This window comes from Pyxicephalus adspersus, chromosome 12, assembly GCF_032062135.1.
Source record: "Pyxicephalus adspersus chromosome 12, UCB_Pads_2.0, whole genome shotgun sequence".
In the NCBI taxonomy this organism is placed as follows: Eukaryota; Metazoa; Chordata; class Amphibia; order Anura; family Pyxicephalidae; genus Pyxicephalus; species Pyxicephalus adspersus.
Genome location: NC_092869.1, coordinates 14,930,214 through 14,952,571, shown reverse-complemented (window position 1 = coordinate 14,952,571; position 22,358 = coordinate 14,930,214). Strand labels below are relative to the sequence as shown.

General features: G+C 39.0%; 1 protein-coding gene across 6 annotated transcripts in view; it reads right to left on the bottom strand.

Moving 5' to 3' along the window:
* The window catches only part of ARG2 (arginase 2), a 155,881-nt gene extending 134,049 nt beyond the window's left edge, over positions 1-21,832 (bottom strand). For all 6 annotated transcript variants that reach the window (XR_011923002.1, XM_072428266.1, XM_072428269.1 and 3 more), the window contains exon 1: positions 21,608-21,832. Coding sequence is in view for 5 of the 6 variants with exons in the window: in XM_072428266.1 (XP_072284367.1) it covers positions 21,608-21,724 (117 nt within the window). In the remaining variant the exon portion in view is untranslated. The remainder of the gene's footprint in view (positions 1-21,607) is intronic.
* Positions 21,833-22,358: the final 526 nt, after the last annotated feature.

Below are 22,358 nucleotides of genomic sequence, written 5' to 3'. Positions count from 1 at the left end.
CACCCTTGTTTGGAAAATTTCAGTTAGAAATTTTTGATAAAATTTTTTTTTTGATAAATTACACTGTTGTGGTCTAGTATTTTATATTTTATAATAATGATTTATAATTATGTATTATATTATAATTTATGATTATATTATAATAATACATAAATATATTTATTATACCCAGGAGTTAATCCTAAGAATTACAGGCCTAAAATATAAACAAAAATTTCTATGCAAAAAAAAATAGGATTACTTTTTGGATCAAAAAACTGACAGAATTAGAACGCTAGGGGGGTTAATGTGTATATAGTAACAACCACAGAGGGGATTTTGTCAAAATTCTACTTAATTGTTCCTATCACCTCATATGTAATTTTTGCATATGAACCTCTACATGCACATAAGTAACAAAAATCATTCTTTTATCATTTATATGTGATATACATTAGACTAAGAATATTAACTAAAGTAGTCATACTTTGCAACAAAATTTCATTAATAACTTTATTGTAGTTTTTTGGTAAAAGACAGCAATTGTAAGGTAATATACAAGGGGGTGCTGAGAAGTTCCTGGCTTTGCCCCCTTCTAGATGAAATAGAAAAATGAGTGTGGGGTCATATGACATCATAATATCTTAGTATGTAACTGTGCAAATATCAGGTCTTTGGGATTCTTAAAACAGTTTTTTCTTTTAGTGAGAAGCTATGATGGCAGAGGCACAAGCAGGTTTCACGTCGTTGGAGTTACGGGCCGTCATGAAGTTTTTGTTTCTCCAGGGAAAGTCAGCAAAGGACATTCACACTAAGATGTCACAAACACTGAGGGAGAAGTGTCCTTCCTACAGCACTGTCAAAATCTGGATATCTCGTTTCATGACTGGGCATTTCACCATTGAAGATGAGCCCCGCAGTGGGCGCCCCCCAACCTCAACTGACCCAGCAACCTGCAATGCTGTCCATGAGTCGGTTTTTGAGGACCAGCGATTATCCACAAAAAAGATATCCTAGATACTTGACGTCTCAGGTGAGCGTGTTGAGTTTGTTATCACCACTATCCTAGACATCACCACTATCCTAGGCTTTCAGAAAGCCTGAAATGTTTGAACAGTGATCAGAAGAAAGGGTTGAAGCATTCAAAGCCATTTTGGCCCATTTGGAAGCTAGGTTAGAGACGCCATGGCACCACAGCGGGTCATGGCATCCATTTTCTGGGACAAAGACGGTATTCTGTTGGTGGACTACCTACCTCAGGGCTCTAGTATCACCGGATAGTATTATGTGTAGGGGACTGCCTTTTTCTATCTGCTTGCTGAGTCGGAACTTTGTAAATTGCAAATGAAGATGTTGAAGTGTTTCCTGCCCGATAGTGGCCTTAAAAACCCCATCAGAGATCACTTAGGAAATGCAGGAAGTACAGAGACAGAGATGAGAACATGTGCTCAGCCAGTGTAGGTACCTGCATCCCTTCCAGAACACACTGACTGCTGTGTCTGTGTGTAGTGCAGTATTATATTATTACCCTCTGTATTAATGGGGTATATGTGATATATGTTATCTGTGTCTGTGTGTAGTGCAGTATTATATTATTACCCTCTGTATTAATGGGGTATATGTGATATCTGTTATCAGAGATCACTTTAGGAAATCCCTACTGTCAGTGTATCAGCTACATACACAAATATATATTTGCTCTGCCCTTTCAGGTATCTGATCTGCACCCTCTTTCTAGTTACAACTAGCATAGGTTAGGCATGCAATGGCCCATAGGTAGCAGAGGTCCGGTTGCATTGGCAGATTAGTGTGATTGCTAGGGTCTAAGTGGTAGTGCAGATAGATTGTGCCTGAACTCCAGAGACTTTGCCTGCATCCCTGTAATTCAGGATCACAGCATACACAGCCCAAATGTCAGCATGGAGGATCTCCTTGCTGCTGTTTCCAGGATCATCTCATCAGGACATTTTTGCTACAATCAACTCCAGAGGCCTCTGCAACTTATCCTGATACTGATCACAACAGGAGGTATTTGTGGTTATAGACTGTATATATACCCGGGTATATCTGTGCACAATTCTCCTAAGGACTCTGCTATGTGCTTGATATGTGTACTCATTGATGTTTATGGATTGTAAATATTGTTATTACTGTTTTGACATATAAAGCTTACAAACACTCCCAACCTGTGTGTTCATTTAGCTGCAATGGTTAATGTTGGATGCTGGGTGAAGTGTTTCCCCAGGTGCTGTTTTATATTACTGTTATTATTATTTATTTATTTATTATTATTTCTGGTTAATGTCCCAGGAAGGGTGTCCCGCTGCTAACACAGACCCTGTCCTGGGTGGAGGCACTGCCCACTTTATTAGTATCCTCACTCTTCCACATAGCGAAGGCCCAGGATCCTCTCTGTTATCTACAGGTTAGCGCCATAGCCTGGTTCGTGAGGGTCATTTACATGACCCCCCCCATAACAGGGCTACATGTGCTAACCTCCTGGACCAGCTGAATGAGGCAATTAAGACGAAACTCCGTGGAAAGTTTACCAAAGGGATCCTTTTTTTGCAGGACAATGCCCCACCAACGTTGTGGCTGCCAAATTGAACACCCTGTGTTTCCAATTGGTCCACCATCCCAACTACTCACCTGACCTGGCCCTTTTGGACTATTACCTGTTCCTGAATTTGAAGAAAAACCAGAATGGGCAACATTTTTAGGACATTTCTGATCTCAAAGATGCTGCTGAGAGCTGGTTTGCAGACTTTTATTTGAACTATCTAGAAAAGTTGCAACTACGCTGTACCAAGTGCATCAGTATCAGGGGGAATATGTTGAATAAATGTGTTATTTCATAACTCTGGCTCTCTTCTTTCTGGGCAAAGCCAGGAACTTCTCAGCACCTCCTCGTACTTTTTAAATTTCACTTTAATGTCTGTTTTAGAACATCGTAAACTACTTTGTAAATTTGAATATAACATATGACTATGCACTAAGGTTCTAATATTATTTTGTATGACCTACAGTGTTTCAGAGCTTGAAGTTTTTTAAGCAGCAGTGGTTTCTGGCATGAGGAATGGACAAATGTAACCTTACTGCCAGTGTGAATTCAGCCTAACTTCAGATGTGCTCCTGTGTCTATATTTAGTTAAAGTGAACTTTTGTGAAAACATTTTTTTTTTCACTTGATTCTTTTACAAAATTAGCCCAGCAGGCCCATGCTGGCTCAGCTTCCACCTTTTCTCTGATGCTCACTTGTACGTCCAATGCTGCATTGCACTGTGCATGCATTAGATTGAACACTTGTTTTTTTACATTTTAAGAAATCCTCTGAAGGTGCATGCACACAAGGAGCAGTGCAGAGCCTCTTGGGATATGTGACACAAATATCCCAGGAGGCTGCGGGTTTCCCCTTCGGTCTTTACCGAAATGGAAGTGAAGACTGAAGGGGAGAGGTCCTCTCCACAAAAGTGTAAAAACAAAACAAACGCACATTTTTCCATTACATAACAGAGAAAGTCACTCTTTAATATAATGGTAAAAATGTGGAGATGCTTTATTAGCATCATGCATGTGATATCAGATGGGGACAAGACAAGACATTGGCCGCCTCTCATCACTGCCCATATTCTATATAAAAACACTGTCTGTGAAGTTTATCCGCAGTGTGTAATGTCATCGGCAGCGCAGTGTGATAGCAATGTGAGTGTAAAAGCTTCTTATATTCTGAAGCCTAACAACTCGCTGTGTTCAAACCTTCACATCTTCTAAACTGTTGGTTGTATTAACTTGAAATTTTTAAGCTACACGTGGAGGCATAGCAAACTGAAACTGTAGGTGCAAGTGGGGGACACTTGTGGCTAAACCTTTTTAAAATGTAATTACTATGGCATTATGAGAACATAAATCTCTACCTAGCAAAGTTTGCTGCTCTGTTACACATATCTGCATCTTACCTCAAACCCCAATTTCTCCAGAATTAGGAGGTGCAGGGAAACAAAAATATAGGTCGAAGTGGGAGACACTTGTGGCTATCACCTTTCATCACCATGGCATCTTTACAACATTAAAAAAAAACTGTCTTTCAAAATGCTTTCCTTGTAACTTCCTTGTTACACATGACTGTAACCTTCCAGTACCTCAACAAAATTTAGTGGGAAGAGTTATTGTTCTAATGATGCCATAGTGATGAGGTTTTAGGGGATGTTAGTCACAGATGTTCCCCACTTGTATCTATATTTTTGGTTTCTTACACCTCCCCATTCCCCAATTGAAGTTCAGAATGATAGTTAGGTGGAGAGGAATGTGTAAAAGGGCGGGGAGGCCCATTTTGATGGCCAGAGTGTTTTATGTTCTAATGCTGCTGTAGTAATGAGATTGTAGGGGGAGAATGTGCCCGCCACTTGCACCTATATTTTTAGTTTTGTTCCCCCACCCTCAGAGAAATTGGTGTACATAGAGGAGAAGCAGACATCATAGGTATAGATTTGTGACAGGTAGGTATATATTTAGGGGGCCCACCCCAATGCTCCTTGCTATGTTAGAGGCTCCGGGGTCCCCAATTTGCATTTTCAATTTAGGATTCCTAGTTGCAATTTCCTCTGAAACAGCAACCCCAAAGTTGCCTGAAATTGTAGTAACCAGTATCTTTGAGGGTCCTCTGAAAACCCTAAAAATTACAGGTCATTGTGACATACAGTTTAGGAGATATGGGAGTTTGTACACAGAGAGCTGTGAGGATGCAGAATGACATGCAGACTTTACACACAGCTCTAGCAGTGGATACATTTCACCGGCAGCTTTTTTTTTACATTGAAATCCGAGCTCGTGCTATGAGATGCCTGCGGGGCTGCCTGTGTCTTCTTCACATGAAGGCTGAACTGTGTGCTCACCTCTCATCGCAACAATCCTATGAACGGATGACACAGAGCACAGAGCAGCCTCACTGAGATCTGTGCAGAGGATAAGAGCTGCCGAGGAGAGCTGGGGTGGGGTATTCAAAACAGCCGGGCAGAGCAACCGGCTAAAACCCTCTGGGGAGAACTATGACGTATAATATTTCTATATGTACATGTAGACTGTAAAGTCTGTTCAATAGCATATCCCTGAAGAAGCCTAATCGTGGCGAACCGTGTCGGAGTCTATGCGACTTTATACAGTCAGAGTTTTTATGACACCATACAGTCATTTTGATTCTTTGTTCAGTGTACTTTGTAATTATATATTGAAACAGATATGCAAAAACATATAATTAATTTTTCACATTAGGAAGTGAGCCTCAAACCTTTCTTCTTCTTTCATTTACAATTGTGTTTACACAGAGAGGTGGCTCCGCACAACATTTATACTAGTGAGGAAGGGAATAACAAACTTTTAACCTATGGCTCTATAATATAAAAACAAGTCAATTTTTGCAGCAATAAGATGGAAGAGTTTGCAGCAGGCAGTAGAAGGATAACATTGATTTGCAAAATGTTTCACAGATCAAATCCTGAAAAGAAAGATTGTTTCCACGATTTCAGATCCTATTAAAAAAGCATTATTATTATTATAAAAAAATCAATAAAATTCAGATTGGCCAAAATTCTGCATGGATAAGAGTGCCAAGATAGTGAATATGGGTATGAACCCATTTAAAGGAAAAGCTTGCTTTTGAGGTTTGTTTTGTCTGGGTGGACGGGGAAACATTCAGGGCCTTGGTCTTCTACAAATGTCAGGGTTTCTACCAACAAGAGCTGGAGGGAGACGAGCACTAGTAGCATAGACTATAAAGCCACAAGTCAGGGATAGGTAAGTGCATTTATTTAAAGGGCATGCATTCAAAAACACAGCAAAAAGTGGATAGTGCAACAATCCTAAACATACAGTGACAGCAAACCATATGCAGATATATCAATATAAAGAGCAAGACCTGGAGCAGGATTACAAATAGCAAATTGCCAGAGTACTAGCAAGGATTTTGGTATAACATTTGAGGTCCAATGCTAAGGCCATGAGAGGCTTGTGAAGGCATAATATATAGGCCTGCTAATTATAAGCCACAGGTGTTGTCAAACCAGGAGGTGAATTTGCAGTAAGACACCTGCTGGTTGCCTGTGGAAGCACATGCAAGACGTGATAATACATATTCCCAGCAGCAGGCAACAAAGGGAGCTGCAGGGATCGTGACAGCAAATTCATCTTGTAGTTTGATATGGAAGCATTCTGTTTGAGCTCTGCCAAAAAATTGGGCAAGAGAAGTGGAAGATGTTCTACAAAAAAGAGGGTAATCAGCATAAGCATCTTATTTTTGTTCTGTGTCTCCACAATGTTATTTTATGTTTTTAAATTAGTGACCCCATATCTTGGGCTATTTTGCTTGCTAGTAGCTAAGATGGTCTCACGTGCACCCTGAAAATTTCAGTCGTTACGACACACAGTTTAGAGGATATGAAGGTTTGTACACAGTGAGTTTTAAGGCTGCAGAATATGACATCCAGCATTCACACACACAGCTACAGTGTTGCTGCTGATTACGTCATTACACACACCCCCACTTGGGTAAATACAATTTAAAAGCAGCTTTTTTAAATAGAAATCTTAGCTTGTGCTATCTGATATGGGGGCGGGAAGGCCTGTGTCCCCCTCCCATCAAGGCTTAACGGTGTGCTTCTCATTGGCAGCTGCAGTCCTCTGAACGAATGACAGCTGAGGACAGAGCAACCTCACTTTGATCAGTTAAGAGGATTAGAGCTGTGGATGAGTGATGGGGGGGGGGGGCACGGCAGCTGGGCGGAGCAACCAGCTTAAAACTTTTGGGGAGAACTTTGCATGCATTCAGAAAGGGTATATACAAACAAGTCTACTCTATCAGGCACGGAAGAATACCAACCCCTATTGAATAATATGTAGGGATCAAACGTAACTAATAAGAACCCTTGCAGAGGAGACTTTGATTCCCAAACAAAATGGCAATAATGTTTGACTAAAGAACATTTTGAAATCAGTATTTGATGGAATAACCCCAATTTGCAGTCACAGCTTTTATGCGTTTTGGCATGCTCTCCAACAGTTTTTCACATTGCTGTTGGGTAACTTCAAACCACTCTTTCTGCAAAAGTTCAGCTTTGCTTGACGGTTTGTGACCATCCATTCCAGAAGTTTTTAATAGGGTTCAAATCTGTAGATTGGGCTGGCCAAAAGACTCTTGATTTGGTGATCCTCCATCCAGACCTTGATTCCCCTGGCGGTGTTGCATGGAGCATTGTCCTGCTGGAAATACCAATTCCCGAGTTGGGGAACATAGTCTTGGCAGAAGGAAGCAAATGTTTTTTCTAGGATAACCTTGTATGTGGCTTGATTTGTGCGTCTTTTACAAAGACACATCTGCCTGATTCTAGTCTTGGTGAAGCCCCCGCAGATCTTCACTGACCCTCCTTCATATTTTACAGTTGGTGTGGGACACTGAGGGTTATAGGCTTTTCCAGGTCACTGTCTAATCATAAGATGACCAGGTGTTGGGGAAAGCTGAATATCAGTGAAAAGGACTTTACTCAAATTCTCCACAGTCCAATCCCTGTGGTTTTTCACAAACCTCAGCCTGACTCTTATTTGCTTCTTACTGATGAAAGGCTTTTTTTCTGGCTTTACATGACTTCAGAACTGCCTCTAGGACCCTGTTTCAAACTGTTCCTGTGGTGCATATCACTCCAGTTCCAGTTTGCCACTGTGTTTGAAGGTAACTAGATGTCAGCCCACAATTCTTGAGCAACATTCAAATGAGTTTGCTGTCGTCCCTCATAATGCTTTTTAGTTGTAGCTTTGTTGTCCCCAGTGCCTGTTGCTTGACTTTTTTTCTTGTGTGCTATCTTTGAAATTTTAGGGTTAAAAGCAACCTGACGCTCACTATATCCTTGTGCCAGTAAAGTCAAAATTGTGCCTTTTTTTCCCACCTGTTTTGGCACAGCCAATAGTGTTTTTTATATTCCCAATTACCTTTGACATACTTCTAGCAGTGTTTTGCCATCCAACTGGTAAAATTTCAAAGGGAGAGTGTTGATTACAGCAGTGGCTTTAAAACTTTTCATTAATAAATAAGATTTGATTCAAGTGATCACCTATTCAGTACTTTATAAAGCAGAATGAGGTGTGCTTGTGTAGGAATTTAACAAACACTAGCATAAAATGGTTGTCATACTCAGATGCGAATTTAAAAATAAACACACACACACACAGGTAGTATCCCGGTTACATATGAGATAGGGACTGTAGGTTTGTTCTTAAGCTGAATTTGTATGTAAGTCGGAACAGGTAAATTATTTTAATAAATGCAATAAGGACAGATATTTGTCTCAACATATTACTAGGCAGCATGGTGTCGATTACTGTATAAAATCCTCACTGTTAGTTATTCACAAAGCAAAAAAAAAAAACTTTATGGAGCCTAGACATTCATTAACTTCATTCATTAACTTCTGGAGCAAGCTGTGCTTTGATATGCAAAATAAAAAACAACTGCAGAGTTTGTCTTGCTCATTATGGAATTACAAGATGTTGCAGAAGAGTCCTTGAGATCACCCACAACCTCAGCGGTGTTTATTAAAAGATTTCTTCTGCAAGTCATGCAAACCGGCCCCCTCTTCTCCCCACATCAAGACTCTGTCTTGCACACGAGCCAGCAGGGAACCCCTATTCATATCTAGGAGTCGTCTGTATGTCGGATGTGCTTATCTCGGCGACTACCTGCATACACACACATACATATATATCTTTTCATTTACTGAACAGCTAGTTCAGTCCAATCATGTACATCAAGCAACTCACAGCTCATAGGAATATATGTTCGATTTTTTTTCATATGGGGAGTATGTGTGAGTTACTAACACATACATATCTTTGAATTAATGCATAAGGTGTATATACACTAATTACACACACATATATGTATGTGTATAAATGGGAGAGAATGTTGTCTTCAAAGAACACAGAACAAGAATAGCAATGTTTCAAGTCTGTTCTACACAAACACTATGAAAAATATAATCCAATGAGTAAAAAGTTTAAGAGGCTAAATTTAATACTATGTGCCTCACATCTAATGTTAAAAAAAGCCATAAAGATAAAAAAAAGTTTTTTTCCAACAATACAAAATTGAAGTATCACCTCCATCATTTGAAAACTATAAATAATATAAAAAAAAAGTAAGGCAACACCACCCCCCCAAATATTTTTAAATATATTAATAACAAAAAGATCAGATCTGAGCATGTAGGCCCCTAAAGAATGTCTCGAGTTGGTAACTGAGGATAAAGAAAAGGCAGATTTACTAAACCCTTTAGCTAGCTCTGTGTACACAAAAGAAAATGGCAGAGCTAAAGTCCAAATTGCTAACCGCAATGTCACTGCCTAAAATGAGCCACAATGCTCAAAATTGATATGACTAAGAAACAGTGGGGCATAATTAGGGTTGACAAAGCACCAGGACCTGATGGATTACATCCATATGTCCTCAAAGAGCTGAGCTCAGTTATTTCAAAGCCATTGTGTCCAATTTTTAGAAACTCTTTACTGGCATGGTAACAATGGATTGCCGTAAGGCCAATGTGGTTCCTGTCTTCAAAAATGGAGCAAGGTCATTACAAAGGAGCTACAGTACTTCTTGTATTAAAATAGGAATAGACTGCAGAGATGGAGACATGATCCTGGCCCTGTACAAAGCATTGGTCAAACCACATATGGAAAATGCATTCCAGTTTTTAGGCACCAGTTCACAAAACAAAAAAAAGACATCGTGGAATTGTAGAGTGCAGAGAAGGGCAACTAAACTAATAAAATGAATGCAGGAACTCAGTTATTTAGAGAGATTAGCTGAAATGACACTATTCTTCCTTGAGAAGAGACGTTTAAGGGGTTATATGATCATTCTACATAAATATATAAATGGTCAATATAAAGAACTCTCTTCCCAACTATTCACTTTAAGATCGTTACAAAGGTCATAAGGGCATTCTTTGCGTCTGGAGGAAAAGAAGTTTAAGCTCCAGATAAGGAAGGGAATCTTTGCTTCCCTCAGGAGGTAGTTTCAGCAACTATTGTAGATAGCTTTAAGTAAAAGCTAGACCCTTTTCTACAAGCACAGAATATAACTGGGTATTAAAGCTTTAAAGTAAAGATTACAGAGGCTACCAGATCAATGCAGTAATGACATAATGGCCTCTGATTTACTAAAGCTCTCTAAAACTGGAGAAGATTCCTGGGTGAGCCTCCAAACCTGAAACTGATTTCTTAAGGCTTAGTCTACACAGACTGTTTCCCCAGCGTTTAACCACCCTAGCAGTCTAATTTAATGCAAATTTCCATGCAAAAAGTGGTGAATGGGAGCCTTGTCCTCATTTAACCCCTAGTGCCTGGGGATCTCTCACTATCAGGAGGAGTCCCACGGCTGTGCTCATGTCATGACTGCAACCGTGGGAATCATCCTCCCATTGGGATAACCTGTAAAAAAAAAAAAAGTTTAGTTACACACACACAAACACATTTAATAAAATAGTTTAACATCAAAGCCTCGTCCTATTTTTTTACACATATTTTAACCCTTTCAGGGAATGATTAAGGGGTTTTATGTACCCCTGTACTCATTCCCCAGGGTGGGGTGGTGGAGATCTGGAAGTCTCCTTACTAAAGGGGGCTTCCAGATTCTAAAGTCCTGCTAAAAACGCTTATAAAAGCGCCCATTGTTTTCAATGGAAGCTTTCAAAAAAAGCTTAAAAACGCTTGTAAAAGCCTTTGAGTTTATTAGGAGCGTTTTCCCTGCGTTTTAATTTTTTAAACGTTGCAAGAAACATTTAAGATAAAGCTCATAAACGTGCCTGAAGGAAACGTCCTGGTGTAGATTAGCCAATTGGAAAGCATAGGGATTTCAAACGTGGGCTTTAAAAGCCTCAGGTTAAACGCTGGGGAAACAGTCCGTGTAGACTAAGCCCTACCCAGGTTCACTGATGAAAGTGTATATTTTCCAGCCTTGGAGAGCTTTAATAAATCAGGCCTAATGTGTGAGCAGGAGACTAGTTCACCTTTCTACAGTAGGTGCCCAATGACACTCCAATAGCAGCTGTGCAGAAAAAGAACATGCTATGAATGAGCTATGACCATCAAAAGTATTTCTAATCCTTTGTCCGATTAACTGAAGATGTTTCAGACAATCCAGGAGGCAAAAATGCCTTCCATTCTTTGGTAGCCCCAAGGGAAAAAAAAAAGAAGGTGTTCCTAATGACACACACAGTAGGTGCCAAGGTATTTGGGTAATCTTGGAAAGTACTGCTAATGTAAAGTTTGCAGGTCAGTTGATCATCTACTGGAAAAATGCGGGGAGTACAGTCTCCCGATTAGATAAAAGATTGGTATAACCTTTAAGCGGAGGCCAAACATGGGCAACATAACTGCCCTTCCTGGGGAAAAAAAGGCACACAAGATAATCTTAACTCTTCTGGCCGCAATGACACCCACAAAAAGGGCTGCCTTCAGTGAGATCTTCTGTTTAAATGCATTTGATATGAGCAAAATCGAGCACAAGCTAGGTCTAGCTTCCTGGGGGATTCATTCTCTACAATTGCTATAAGGAATTGAAGGAAGTAAGGTATTGAGTGACCAACAATGATCGGTGAACAATGAGACATCTGAACTCTAACCTTTCAGGGTATTAAACCCAAGTCCCACACCTAAAGGAGCTGAAGAGTAAGTTGCATTTGTGGGAACACTATTCCAATACTGCTTGGCGAAGCTTAAGGTAATATGTATTCCGCACCACATTATGAGCAACTGCTGGACCTCAATGATCTTTGTGGAAGTAACACACAGCTTGATCCAGGAATCATATAGGGATGGTAAATCCTAAAAAGGCCCCACAGAGTTCTGAACTCTGATTGCTGGATTCAGAGTCCAGAGCACTAGCCATTGCATCATGGAACCTCTACTAGCAAGGGGAAAGCAAAGATTTGAAATTATTGCATAAATTGAATATATAAAGTATTGGTAATCATTTACCAATGGATTTTCACCACCCATTCATAGTAGCATAGGTGCATCCACCTTTGCCTTTCAAGATTCAGGACACTGGGTGTTTCTTTTTTTTCCTTTTGGAAGAAACAAGATTTTAGAAGAACAAGAACTTTGAAATGCAGAGGAACCAGAACACTCTTTAGGGGCAGGCACCACAGCCATCTAAGCCAATTGAGATGATGCTAAAATAGCCAGCTCCTTCAAGAAACACTTTAGGAACCTGTGAACCAAAAGCACTAGGGGAAGCACAGCCTATTGTCAGATCCACTGAGCTTGCTGCCATGAAAAATTTTGAGCCAATGTTCCCCAGTTTGTGGTTTGTCAAGGATGCAACAGGTCCACTAGTGGGAGGAGGGTCCACTGGCCCCACACTCAAGGGATTTCTGATGTAAAGACCATTTATTGTTAACGGTGTTTTTGTTTTGTTTTTTAAACAAAATAGCATAAAGACTTTAAAAAAATGTAATTTAAATAAAATTTAAAAGTCAAATATATTCAGCTAACACTGTAATGTCCTTGGTCAGAGGAATCTTTTTTTTCAAAAAGAAGAGGTTGAAAAAAAAAAAAGAAGACCTTAGAAGTCCCAGTGGAAAAAACGGCCTCCTAAATTGGCCCTTTCTTGTAACATTCAATTCTTACTTCCCTCTGGTAGTTCTAGCAACAGCATAATCCAGTTTATCACTGCAGAGGTTCTGTTCCTCATATGGATATGGCTGCCAGTCACAGTCCTACCGACTGGTGTGTACACCCAGAGATAAAGGAGGTGATACCTAGCCCTTTCTGACACATAAACTGCATATTATAAGTACCAAACTTAAACATATTTTTATGTAAATTGTAAGTATATTTTACCTTATATTAAGCTTAGCAGAATATTCCTATTGAAGCCATCCATCCCAATCTTTATTCCCATATTTCTGGGCTACCTTTACTATACATGTATCAAATTAAAATTAATGAACACATAATAAAGACAGTTTAAGTTAGATTTTAATATTTAAACACAATAATTAACTATCCTTTCTATAGGGTGACCTATAGCACCAGAATATGTCTGTCTTGACTATAAGATCAAATACTCTAATCTAATACTCGGCCTCTGTTCTACTGATATGCAAGTATGTAAGTAAGAATACTTTTACAATTCATTGTTCAATACTTACACTTTAAACCCTTTACCCATATATGTAATTCACATACAATAATTAAATAAAAAATAACTATTTCCTCTTTATTGCAAACACATTACAAATATTACTACAAAAAGCCAAGTTATTTACCCCTATACACAAACATCCTAAATACCTAATAGTTAGACTTTGTACAGATTTGTACAAATATCAAAAGCAGTACACAATATCAGTATAATACTTTTGCACAAGTATTGCAGTAAATACACCTAAATATGTATGACTAAAAAACTTGACACTATATTAATCCTTTTTTACCACGCAGTCTTCTAATGTTCTCAACATCTTTCTCAAATTTTTTCACCCCCCCCATTAAGGGAGTCAACAATACAAATAACTACTATAGGGATATGCTGTAAAGAACAAATCTCTGTTCCCATGACTATATAATGTATATTTATTACACAATATATTAAAACTGCCAAAAAGAAGCCCCTGATTTCTTCTTTCCCATTTCTTTTTAATGTTTTAGCAATAATGCAGAGTTGGAGAAGTAATTTGGAAGGCTCACATAAGTGTCAGCTGACTCTGACAAACACTATCTTGTCACTCTAGGACCTTCCCGTGTCCTAAAGCAATGAGCCGGATTGACAAAAATACACCCTAATCTTCCATGAATACATGGTGTCACCTGCTACATGACTGTCTCAGGCTGCTTTCTGTCCAATGCAGTGACAATGGAGGCATATGAAGCGGAAGGAGACAGGAGCTAGCCAAAAGACATCCTTTTTACCCATGTGCAAGCTACCTCCCACCCTAATTTTATTGGAACTGTAAACCCACACCACGTTGGAACTAAACTTCATCCCTAATTAGGACAAATAATTTCATGTCTATATCAATATCAGGGTGTTTCCAAAACACAAAGCACATTTAAAGAGTTCATTCAGAAGGATCCACAATATAGACAGTTTTTAATGGGCTCTTATTTAGTTTCTGGGTAAACCCTGATGAAATCCTAAAACATGAGAGTAAAAGTTTTTTTTTGCCCACATCACCAGAAGCACATCACTGACTGTCAACCAAGCACAAAATAATTGTACCATTAAACATTTTTTTTAAATAGTTGATAATCCCTAAACAGGATAAAGCTATAGATACAAGAGATGGTTCAGCTATCAGGTAAAACCATACAGACTTTCAGCTAAATGATCATTTCAATTCCAGGTTAAGCTGCCAAGAGAAGACCTGGATTACCAGTGGAAGCATGTAAACTGTAAACTGACTAAATCTAGAGTTATCATCAAAGGTATACAACAAGTACTCGTCACCAGCCAGAATTTATGACTTAAAAAATGTTTATCCAGGGTATATTCAATAGCCTTAGGAAATCAGGAAATAATTTTTTCTCTTGTAGAAGTAAATTGAACTATGCTTTATACGGCCCTTTTGTCCACTGGATCAACTGTGTGTATACAGTATGTTTCCATTTAGAATTTACAGGTTTTCTAGTCTTCATGGACTTTTTGTAAGACATTGGTCTAGCAACAGTACTCGCCAGACCCCAACCTAATGCCTCACTTTTCAACTATAGTAAGCCCTCGCTCAGAGTTGGGAGACTGGTTGCATTTCCTAACACACAGTTGCAAAGGATGGTGTTTGGGGAAGGACTGGCATTGGACAAGGAGCCTACAAATAAGCAGAACCAAGATTTCAACAGCAACAAGTCCAGAATACAGAGCAAGGAGTCCTTCACAGGTAATCTGTCCTCCAGATGAGTTATACAAGGGCAAGACAATAGCAAGAGTCAGGATCACAGGCAAAAGGTCAGTCAAGGAAGCATAAACTAACTAGGTCAGAAACTGGCAGGGTCTGAACAGGTAAAGCAAGTCAGACAAATAAATACACCAGCCGCAAGTGAGCCTTAGCTCAGTTGAGCTTGTACCAAAAGGCACTGGTGAATGGGAGCAGAGAGGCTCTAAAGCCCTAGCAGCCAATGGCAGTACAGGATTGAGACAGGGACTAATCTGCTCCTAAAATCCCCTTTAGCTGTTAACAACCTCAGAGTGTGTGCAGGGGATGCCGAGATAGTACATATCAGGTTGCACGGCTAAAAGGATAAAGGAGACGTTCCTATTTCTTTTTTCTTCTTGGTGCTGTAGCAAGTGACATTGTAGGACAAAATAGGCGGTGTGGGATACTGCAATTGTGCAAGTACAGAATCGCTGGCAATATCAGCCTCTCCTAACACTTGTCTTTTTTTCAGATTTAGATACCTTATTAAGCTATCCTAATTACCTTCTTGTGTCCCACCTCAAAGACTCGAACAGGTAAAGTAAGCATGTAAAAGCAGTGGCCAGTCAGACCAGAATCAAAAGGCCACAGTCAGAGCTCAGCCAGGACAGCAATGGCCAGACTTACAGTAATAAAACTACCACAAGAACAAAATTACCAGCTAAACACAATGTATTTCAGTAATATTACTTTAGGTTCTGAAAATATTTTGTACATATGGTTTGTACATATTGTAGCTTTTCCTTTGTTTTTGTTCTTTAGGTTACATTTAATGCTTTGTATATGTTATTATTCTGTATTTGTATGGAGACTGCAAAGTACCATTTCTCTAATTCGTATGATAAGTATGAGTTTAAATAGTTGTTCTTGTTCTATATCAGAGGTCAGCAACCCGCGGCCCTGGAGCTGCATGCGGCTCTCGAGCCTCCTTGTTGTGGCTCCCTTCCCTATTTACCACGGCCATCGTTGACAATTCCGCCAGCGGGGTAATGGGACACTCCCTCTCCTCTGTATGCATTGCGGAGGAAAGGGATTTCCCTTCAGGGGCGTCCATGGTGGGGGCGGAGCCATCAGCACGGGACTCGAGAAAGTCCCTCGCTGATAGGAGTCCAGTGTTACACGTGTTCCCAGGTGCTCACACGTGGGACACAGGACTAGATGCAAATGCAGCTACTCAACCTAACTGCATGTTTTTGGGATGTGGGAGGAAACCGTAGTACCTGGAGAAAACCCCCACAGACATAGGAAAATCTGCAAACTCCATGCAGATAGTGTGCTTGCTGAGATTTAAACCTGGGACCTAGCACTGCAAAGGTAAGAGTGATAACCACTGGGCCACCGATCTTGGAATAATGAATCATGATAAACATACATTTAAATAAATAAGTATATTATCATATAAATTGGATTAATTTGATGATGATCATAGTGAATTTTTTAAAAGAAACATTTTCTTTTAAACAAAATTAGTATTTTCTGGTCATGAAGTATATTATGACCAGTCCCATTCCAAGAAAAAAAATGCTTTGAACCTGTTCTAATAACTGTTATTTATTAATTTAATTTTTATTTATATATTTTATTTTTGTTTATTTTGTTGCAAAGTTATCTTGGGTGTTTGAGGTAATACTTTATTATCAAATTTTAAAAAAAGTTTTTATAATTTGTCAATTAAAATATGCGTCACATCTACATCTATAACCCTCACCTTTACCTGCAGGCGGCATCTTGAGTGTGCGACCCCCGCGGTAAGCTAACCACGAATACATCCCAAAAAAGAAAAATCTTAGAAGGAAATAAAGAGTTTAATTCCAAATGGACGGATTCCTTTGCCTTCACTGCCAACTACGCTGGCTTACCTGTGTGCTTGATATGTGTCGAGAAATTAGCAAACAACAAAAAATGTAACTTTGAAGGGCATTTTCAAAACAAGCACTTAGCATTTTCTGAAAAGTACCAACTGCAGATGGGCGAAAGAGAGCGATTTTGGAACTACTATTGTTGAGCAGAGCAAACATACTTTCAATAAGTGGATCAACTCTCCAAACTCAACTACAGCTTGCTAGTTTTGTGGCAGCTCATGGATCGTAAGGAGGGGGAAGCCGTTCACAGACTTACAATACAGGAAAGAATTGTTCATAAAAAAATCGGAGCATCTATTCTCCGAATTCAAAATTATTCCGAAAATTAAAGAAATGTCGCTCTCTGCAAAGACCATGAAGGACAGGACCATTAAAATGGCAACAAACATCACCAATAAGCAAATTGATTATATCAATTCAGCTCAAGCATATTTAATTGCCTGTGATGGGTCAAGTGATGTAAATAATATTGAGCAGACAGCACTGTTATGCAGATATGTGAACTTTCATGGGCCGCAGAAGAACGGATTGAACGCATACCGCTAAAGGGCCAAGCGAGGGAACAGGACATTTGTAAGGCTGTTTTGAGTTGTCTAAAAGGCAAAGGAATAAACACCACTCACCTGGTGTCAGTGACCACTGATGGTGCACCCAGTATGAGAGGAGCACAGAAGGACTTTGTCCTAACTTCGTTGGATCGAGATCTGATGACGTTTCACTGCATCTTGCACCAAGAAGCACTGTGCACTCAAACATTCCCCCCTGAATGTGTGGAAGTGATTGACCTCATTATTAAGATAGTGAACAAAATATTTGCAAACGGGTTAAACCACCGACAGTTTTGTACATTGTTAGATGAAGTCAAGAGCGCATATTTGGATCTCCTGCTGCACAACAGAGTTTGGTGGCTGTCAAGGGGAGATGTTTTGAAACGCTTCTCTGCTTGTCTGGAACAGGTGAAAACCTTCTTGGAAAGCAAAGGCCTCAGCTATCGCGAACTGGGAGACCTCAATTGGCTGGAAAAGTTTTATTTCATGGTGGATATGACAAGTCACAAATACATTGAATAAAAATCTCTAGGGAAAGGGAAGCACGGCCTCGCAGTTGCTGGAGGATGTCCTGGCATTTGAGCTCAAGATGACAGTGTTTGCCAGAGATGTACAAAGAGGTACGCGCTCTCACTTCCCCTCTCTGAGAGAGTTCAAAGAAGAGAAAATTCACATAAATTGTGATTATTTACACCATGCAATTATGGCAATGCAAGCTGCATTTGGAGAAAGATTCAGATCGAGGTCAGAAAAGAAAAAAACACTCTGTCCTTCCTTGTCACACAGCTGGAGATTGACACATCCCTGCTGAACATATCTGCATTCACAGGGATAAGTCAGCCTGATCTTGAAATTGAACTGGCCGACATAGACCAAACACAGATAAAGACTTTTGGGTGTCCAAGTTCAAAAGCCTGACAGTGGATCTTGAAGAAGTCACCTTTCAGAAGGCCACTCTCTGTAAAGAGCACAAATGAAATTATATTGAAAACCTCCCCAAACCAGAAAAACTTGTTTTTGAAACATGGAGAAACGGGAAACATTCCCGACACGTATATGAACATGAAAAAATATGCATTTGGAGTCCTGTCCACCTTTGGCTCAACATACTTATGAAAGCAAGTTTTCTCAAGCATGAACTTCAAAAAGTCCAAATATCGCTCCCGCCTCACAAATGAGAGCCTACAGTCCTGTGTGAAGATAAAAGTCACATCTTACAGCCCTGACATAGGGAAGATCATCATCAAGCTTCAGAAACAGAAGTCACATTAAACAGGTGACAATACTAGCATTTAAGAGGCTATTATTAAAAAAAAACATTTATTTCAGACCCAGAGCTGTTGTAGTTTTTTATTGTATGTTCAGGTGCTTCGGTTGACTGCTGGCCAAGAAAGAAACCTGAAGAGGATGAGAGCATACTGAAATGTTTTTGTCAAAAAAAGTTTCTAATTTTATGTTCTTTTTTTTACACAAATACTCAAAAAGGCCTGCACAGTTCATTGTTTATTTTTGTTTAAAGTAGGCCTACACATGCACACCACTACTGTTTGTTGTATTCTGTTGTTGTAACAGGTAAAATTTGAAAAAAAGATTAAAACTTTTAAAAGTTTATAGGCTGTGTTATGTTTTGTGGCTCCAGACTATTTTTTTAGTGGAAGAAGGGGCAAAATGTCTTTTTGATAGTAAAGGTTGCTGATCCCTGTTCTAGATCAAAGAACAATGCATAGTACCACATGAGTTTTTTGGTATGCGGGGGTGATTCTCAGTACTGGTTTGAATTATGTAAGTATGGACTCACACAATGTCACCTTTCTTATTTTCCTATGCTGGTGTATGTCTCAGTGTATCTCTTCCTACTGTGTATGACTGTAGGCTTACAGTATATATATACCGTATTTTTCGGACCATAAGACGCACTGGACCATAAGACGCACCAGTTTTTAGAGAAGGGAAATGAAGAAAAAAATATTCTGAAACAAATAGTGTCCTAAAATATTTTATGTGCATTAAAAACCAACAGCACAGTCATAAACACATGTAATCAACCCTGTAAAGTAAACAGCAGCATTTAGAACCATTATTAACATTATTTATATTTATTTATTATATCAAAATCATAAATTATAATATAATACATAAATATAAATAATAATTTAAAACAATAATGAAATAATAGACAACAATGTAATCTAAAAATAAAATCAAAATGTACGGTACTTTTATTTTTATGTTGTGTGGTGTTTTTGTACTGTAAAAACCATTTAAAAGCAGATTACATTGTAATCTGCCTTTAAATTTCCCTCACTGACACACCCCCATACTTCACCAATCACATCACTGGAAGATGACTCATCCTCCGGAGTGATGTGAGGGGGGGGATTTCCCTGCGTGCTCACACAGACTGAGACAGATACGGGCATGTGTGGAGAGATACATAGCATAATGCAGGATTTCTGCATTGTGCTATACATCTCTCTGCAAGATGCCAGCAGCAAGCAGAGCTGCGGACACCTGGGTGAGTATTTCCTTTCAGTTGTAATCCGATTGTCATACTATGTATGACAATCGGATTGCAATATAACATTTGTTTACTTTGTGTTGTGTACGTGTGTTGTGTATGTGTGTGCTTTCCTGCTCCCAGCATGACTTTGTCAGCCAATCATGCTGAGAGTGGGAGGACGCAAGATACCAGAGTGACAGGAGTCACAGTCACTCTGGCCGCGCTGGACAGGAGAAAAGCCGGAGGGGGGGCTACACAGGGGGGACGGGACAGCGGCTGGGGAGGATACCGGAGAGACGGCCCGGGCACAGAGGCTACATTTGGACCATAAGACGCAGGGACTTTTTCCCCCCACTTCTGGGGGGAAAAAAGTGCGTCTTATGGTCCGAAAAATACGGTATATATATAGATAGATAGATAGATAGATAGATAGAGAGAGAGAGAATATCAACAAGAGCACAAACAGGGTAAAACGTTTGTACTGCCTTTATTTGTCTCCATTGTCTTTATTTGCTAATGTAAGGTCCTCCTGAAAGAATGAACCCCAATGTTATCTTTTGATCAGAAATAAAAAATGTCAAAAATGTTCAATTTCAAACTTCCCAAAAAATGGATACTTTATTTACAACCTGAAAGTTACTTAGGTGAAATGTGGAGGTGGGGACAGGATGCCTATATAGTATGGTGTGCATACATTTCTGATGGAAGTAATTAAGGGAAGTCATTTTGTAAACCTTAATCACTAAGAATTGAAGATGTTAAATGGGAAGGTTAAAAATAATTTATTCCGCCGAGTTTACCTAGATCCCTTTGGGACAGTGGTGGATATGAATGGACATGTGCGTGACATGCAGCTTTGTACTGACCACAGATAAGTCCATTGCCTTGCAAGGTGACACTTTCCTCCATCTCACAGGGACTACTGTATATGTTTCCCTTACCAAAAAACACAGTCTAAATAAAATACTAAATACTTATAATACTAAATAAAAAGCAACATATCTGAATACCATGGTTTCTTATTTGCATTACCAGGGCAAAACAGTGTGTGTTTTGTGAGTGTGATTGACTAGCAGACATTTCCTGAATTTTTCAATTATGGTGATTTTTTTTTTTTTAAATATATAGCATAGTTTTAAAAATAGAAGATGGTTGCTAAAAACTTTGTAATGTTTTGCAAAATAGGCTTTCAGTACCCAGTCCTCTTTTGAATACACACAAACACACACCTGCACAAAAGACAGACAGACAAAAGGTTTTACAGTTTGTATATGAAAAATATCTTTACGCTAGGGGTGCCTAGCCTATATAGTGTCCAAAATGATACTTGATTAATGTTCAATATTTTAGAATGATGATTTGATCCAGATAATAACCCAACTGCCTATATGCAATAAAGAAAAATTCAACTCACTTAATCAATGTATGAAGATTAATATCAGAAAGTGTTATAATTTTACAAAATCATATTAGATTTGCAAACCGTTATAAAGTTTAGTAAATTATATGGTAAATGTTATACTATACTACTGGTATATACTAAATTGTGGGATTTCTTTACTGAAATTATATTGAGTCACGTTTAACTATATATTTTTCACATAATATTCCAAGCAATGCACTTGTACAGTGAACACAATTGTATATATAACGCATTTAAAAATAAGTGTATTATAACCAACACTCCCACTGCTATCAAGCAAACGACATATAATTAAAAACTCGGCCTATTTGGAAGCTTTGTTTACGGTTTCGTACCTGGCCCTTGGAGAATGGAGCACCAATAACGGCCACAGAGCGAGTGCATTTCTTTCGCAGAAAAACTGTACTAACATTCCTTTTTAATAACGTTGTGAAGCAAGACCTGAAAGGCATATTCTGGAGAACAGTATACTGCCAGTGCGGAAGATTCTGTCCTAGATGTCTTTGTTATCTTCTTAACCTTGTTTGATCTGCTCACAGCAGCATCCCGTATCCAGCTAAATATCATGCTAGACCATCCTACAATAAAACGTCAGGACAGAAGCTCCCAGATTACCAATCAGGAAACCATGATTTGGAGGTGTGTCAGGCACTGCCTGCCCACTCCTACGAAGCATTGCTTTTGCTTAATATAAAATGCTGGGGTTTGAATATACTGTTTGTGGGGTTATTTTTTGTATTCTTTAGTAATGAAATACAGTGTTTTTCATTTAACCCTTTTACTGCCATTTGGCAGTTTGAACCCTTGGTGGCTAGGCTGCATTTAAGTCTTCCAAATCCAATGAAAGTGTATATCTTTATAGACATCTTAAGGAATTTAAGATGCTGTATTTAACCTAAACTCGAAAATAGTGTAAAAATGCAACACTTAAGTAGAAAAGCACAAGTTTACCTGCAAAAAAAAAAAAAAAATAAAGTAATACTTATGTAAAAAAGGTAGTTTAAAAATAAGTCAGCATTCTCACAAATGTCACTTCAACATATACTTAGAGCGTTCCTAAACTCAGAAATTTCACTTTACATAAAA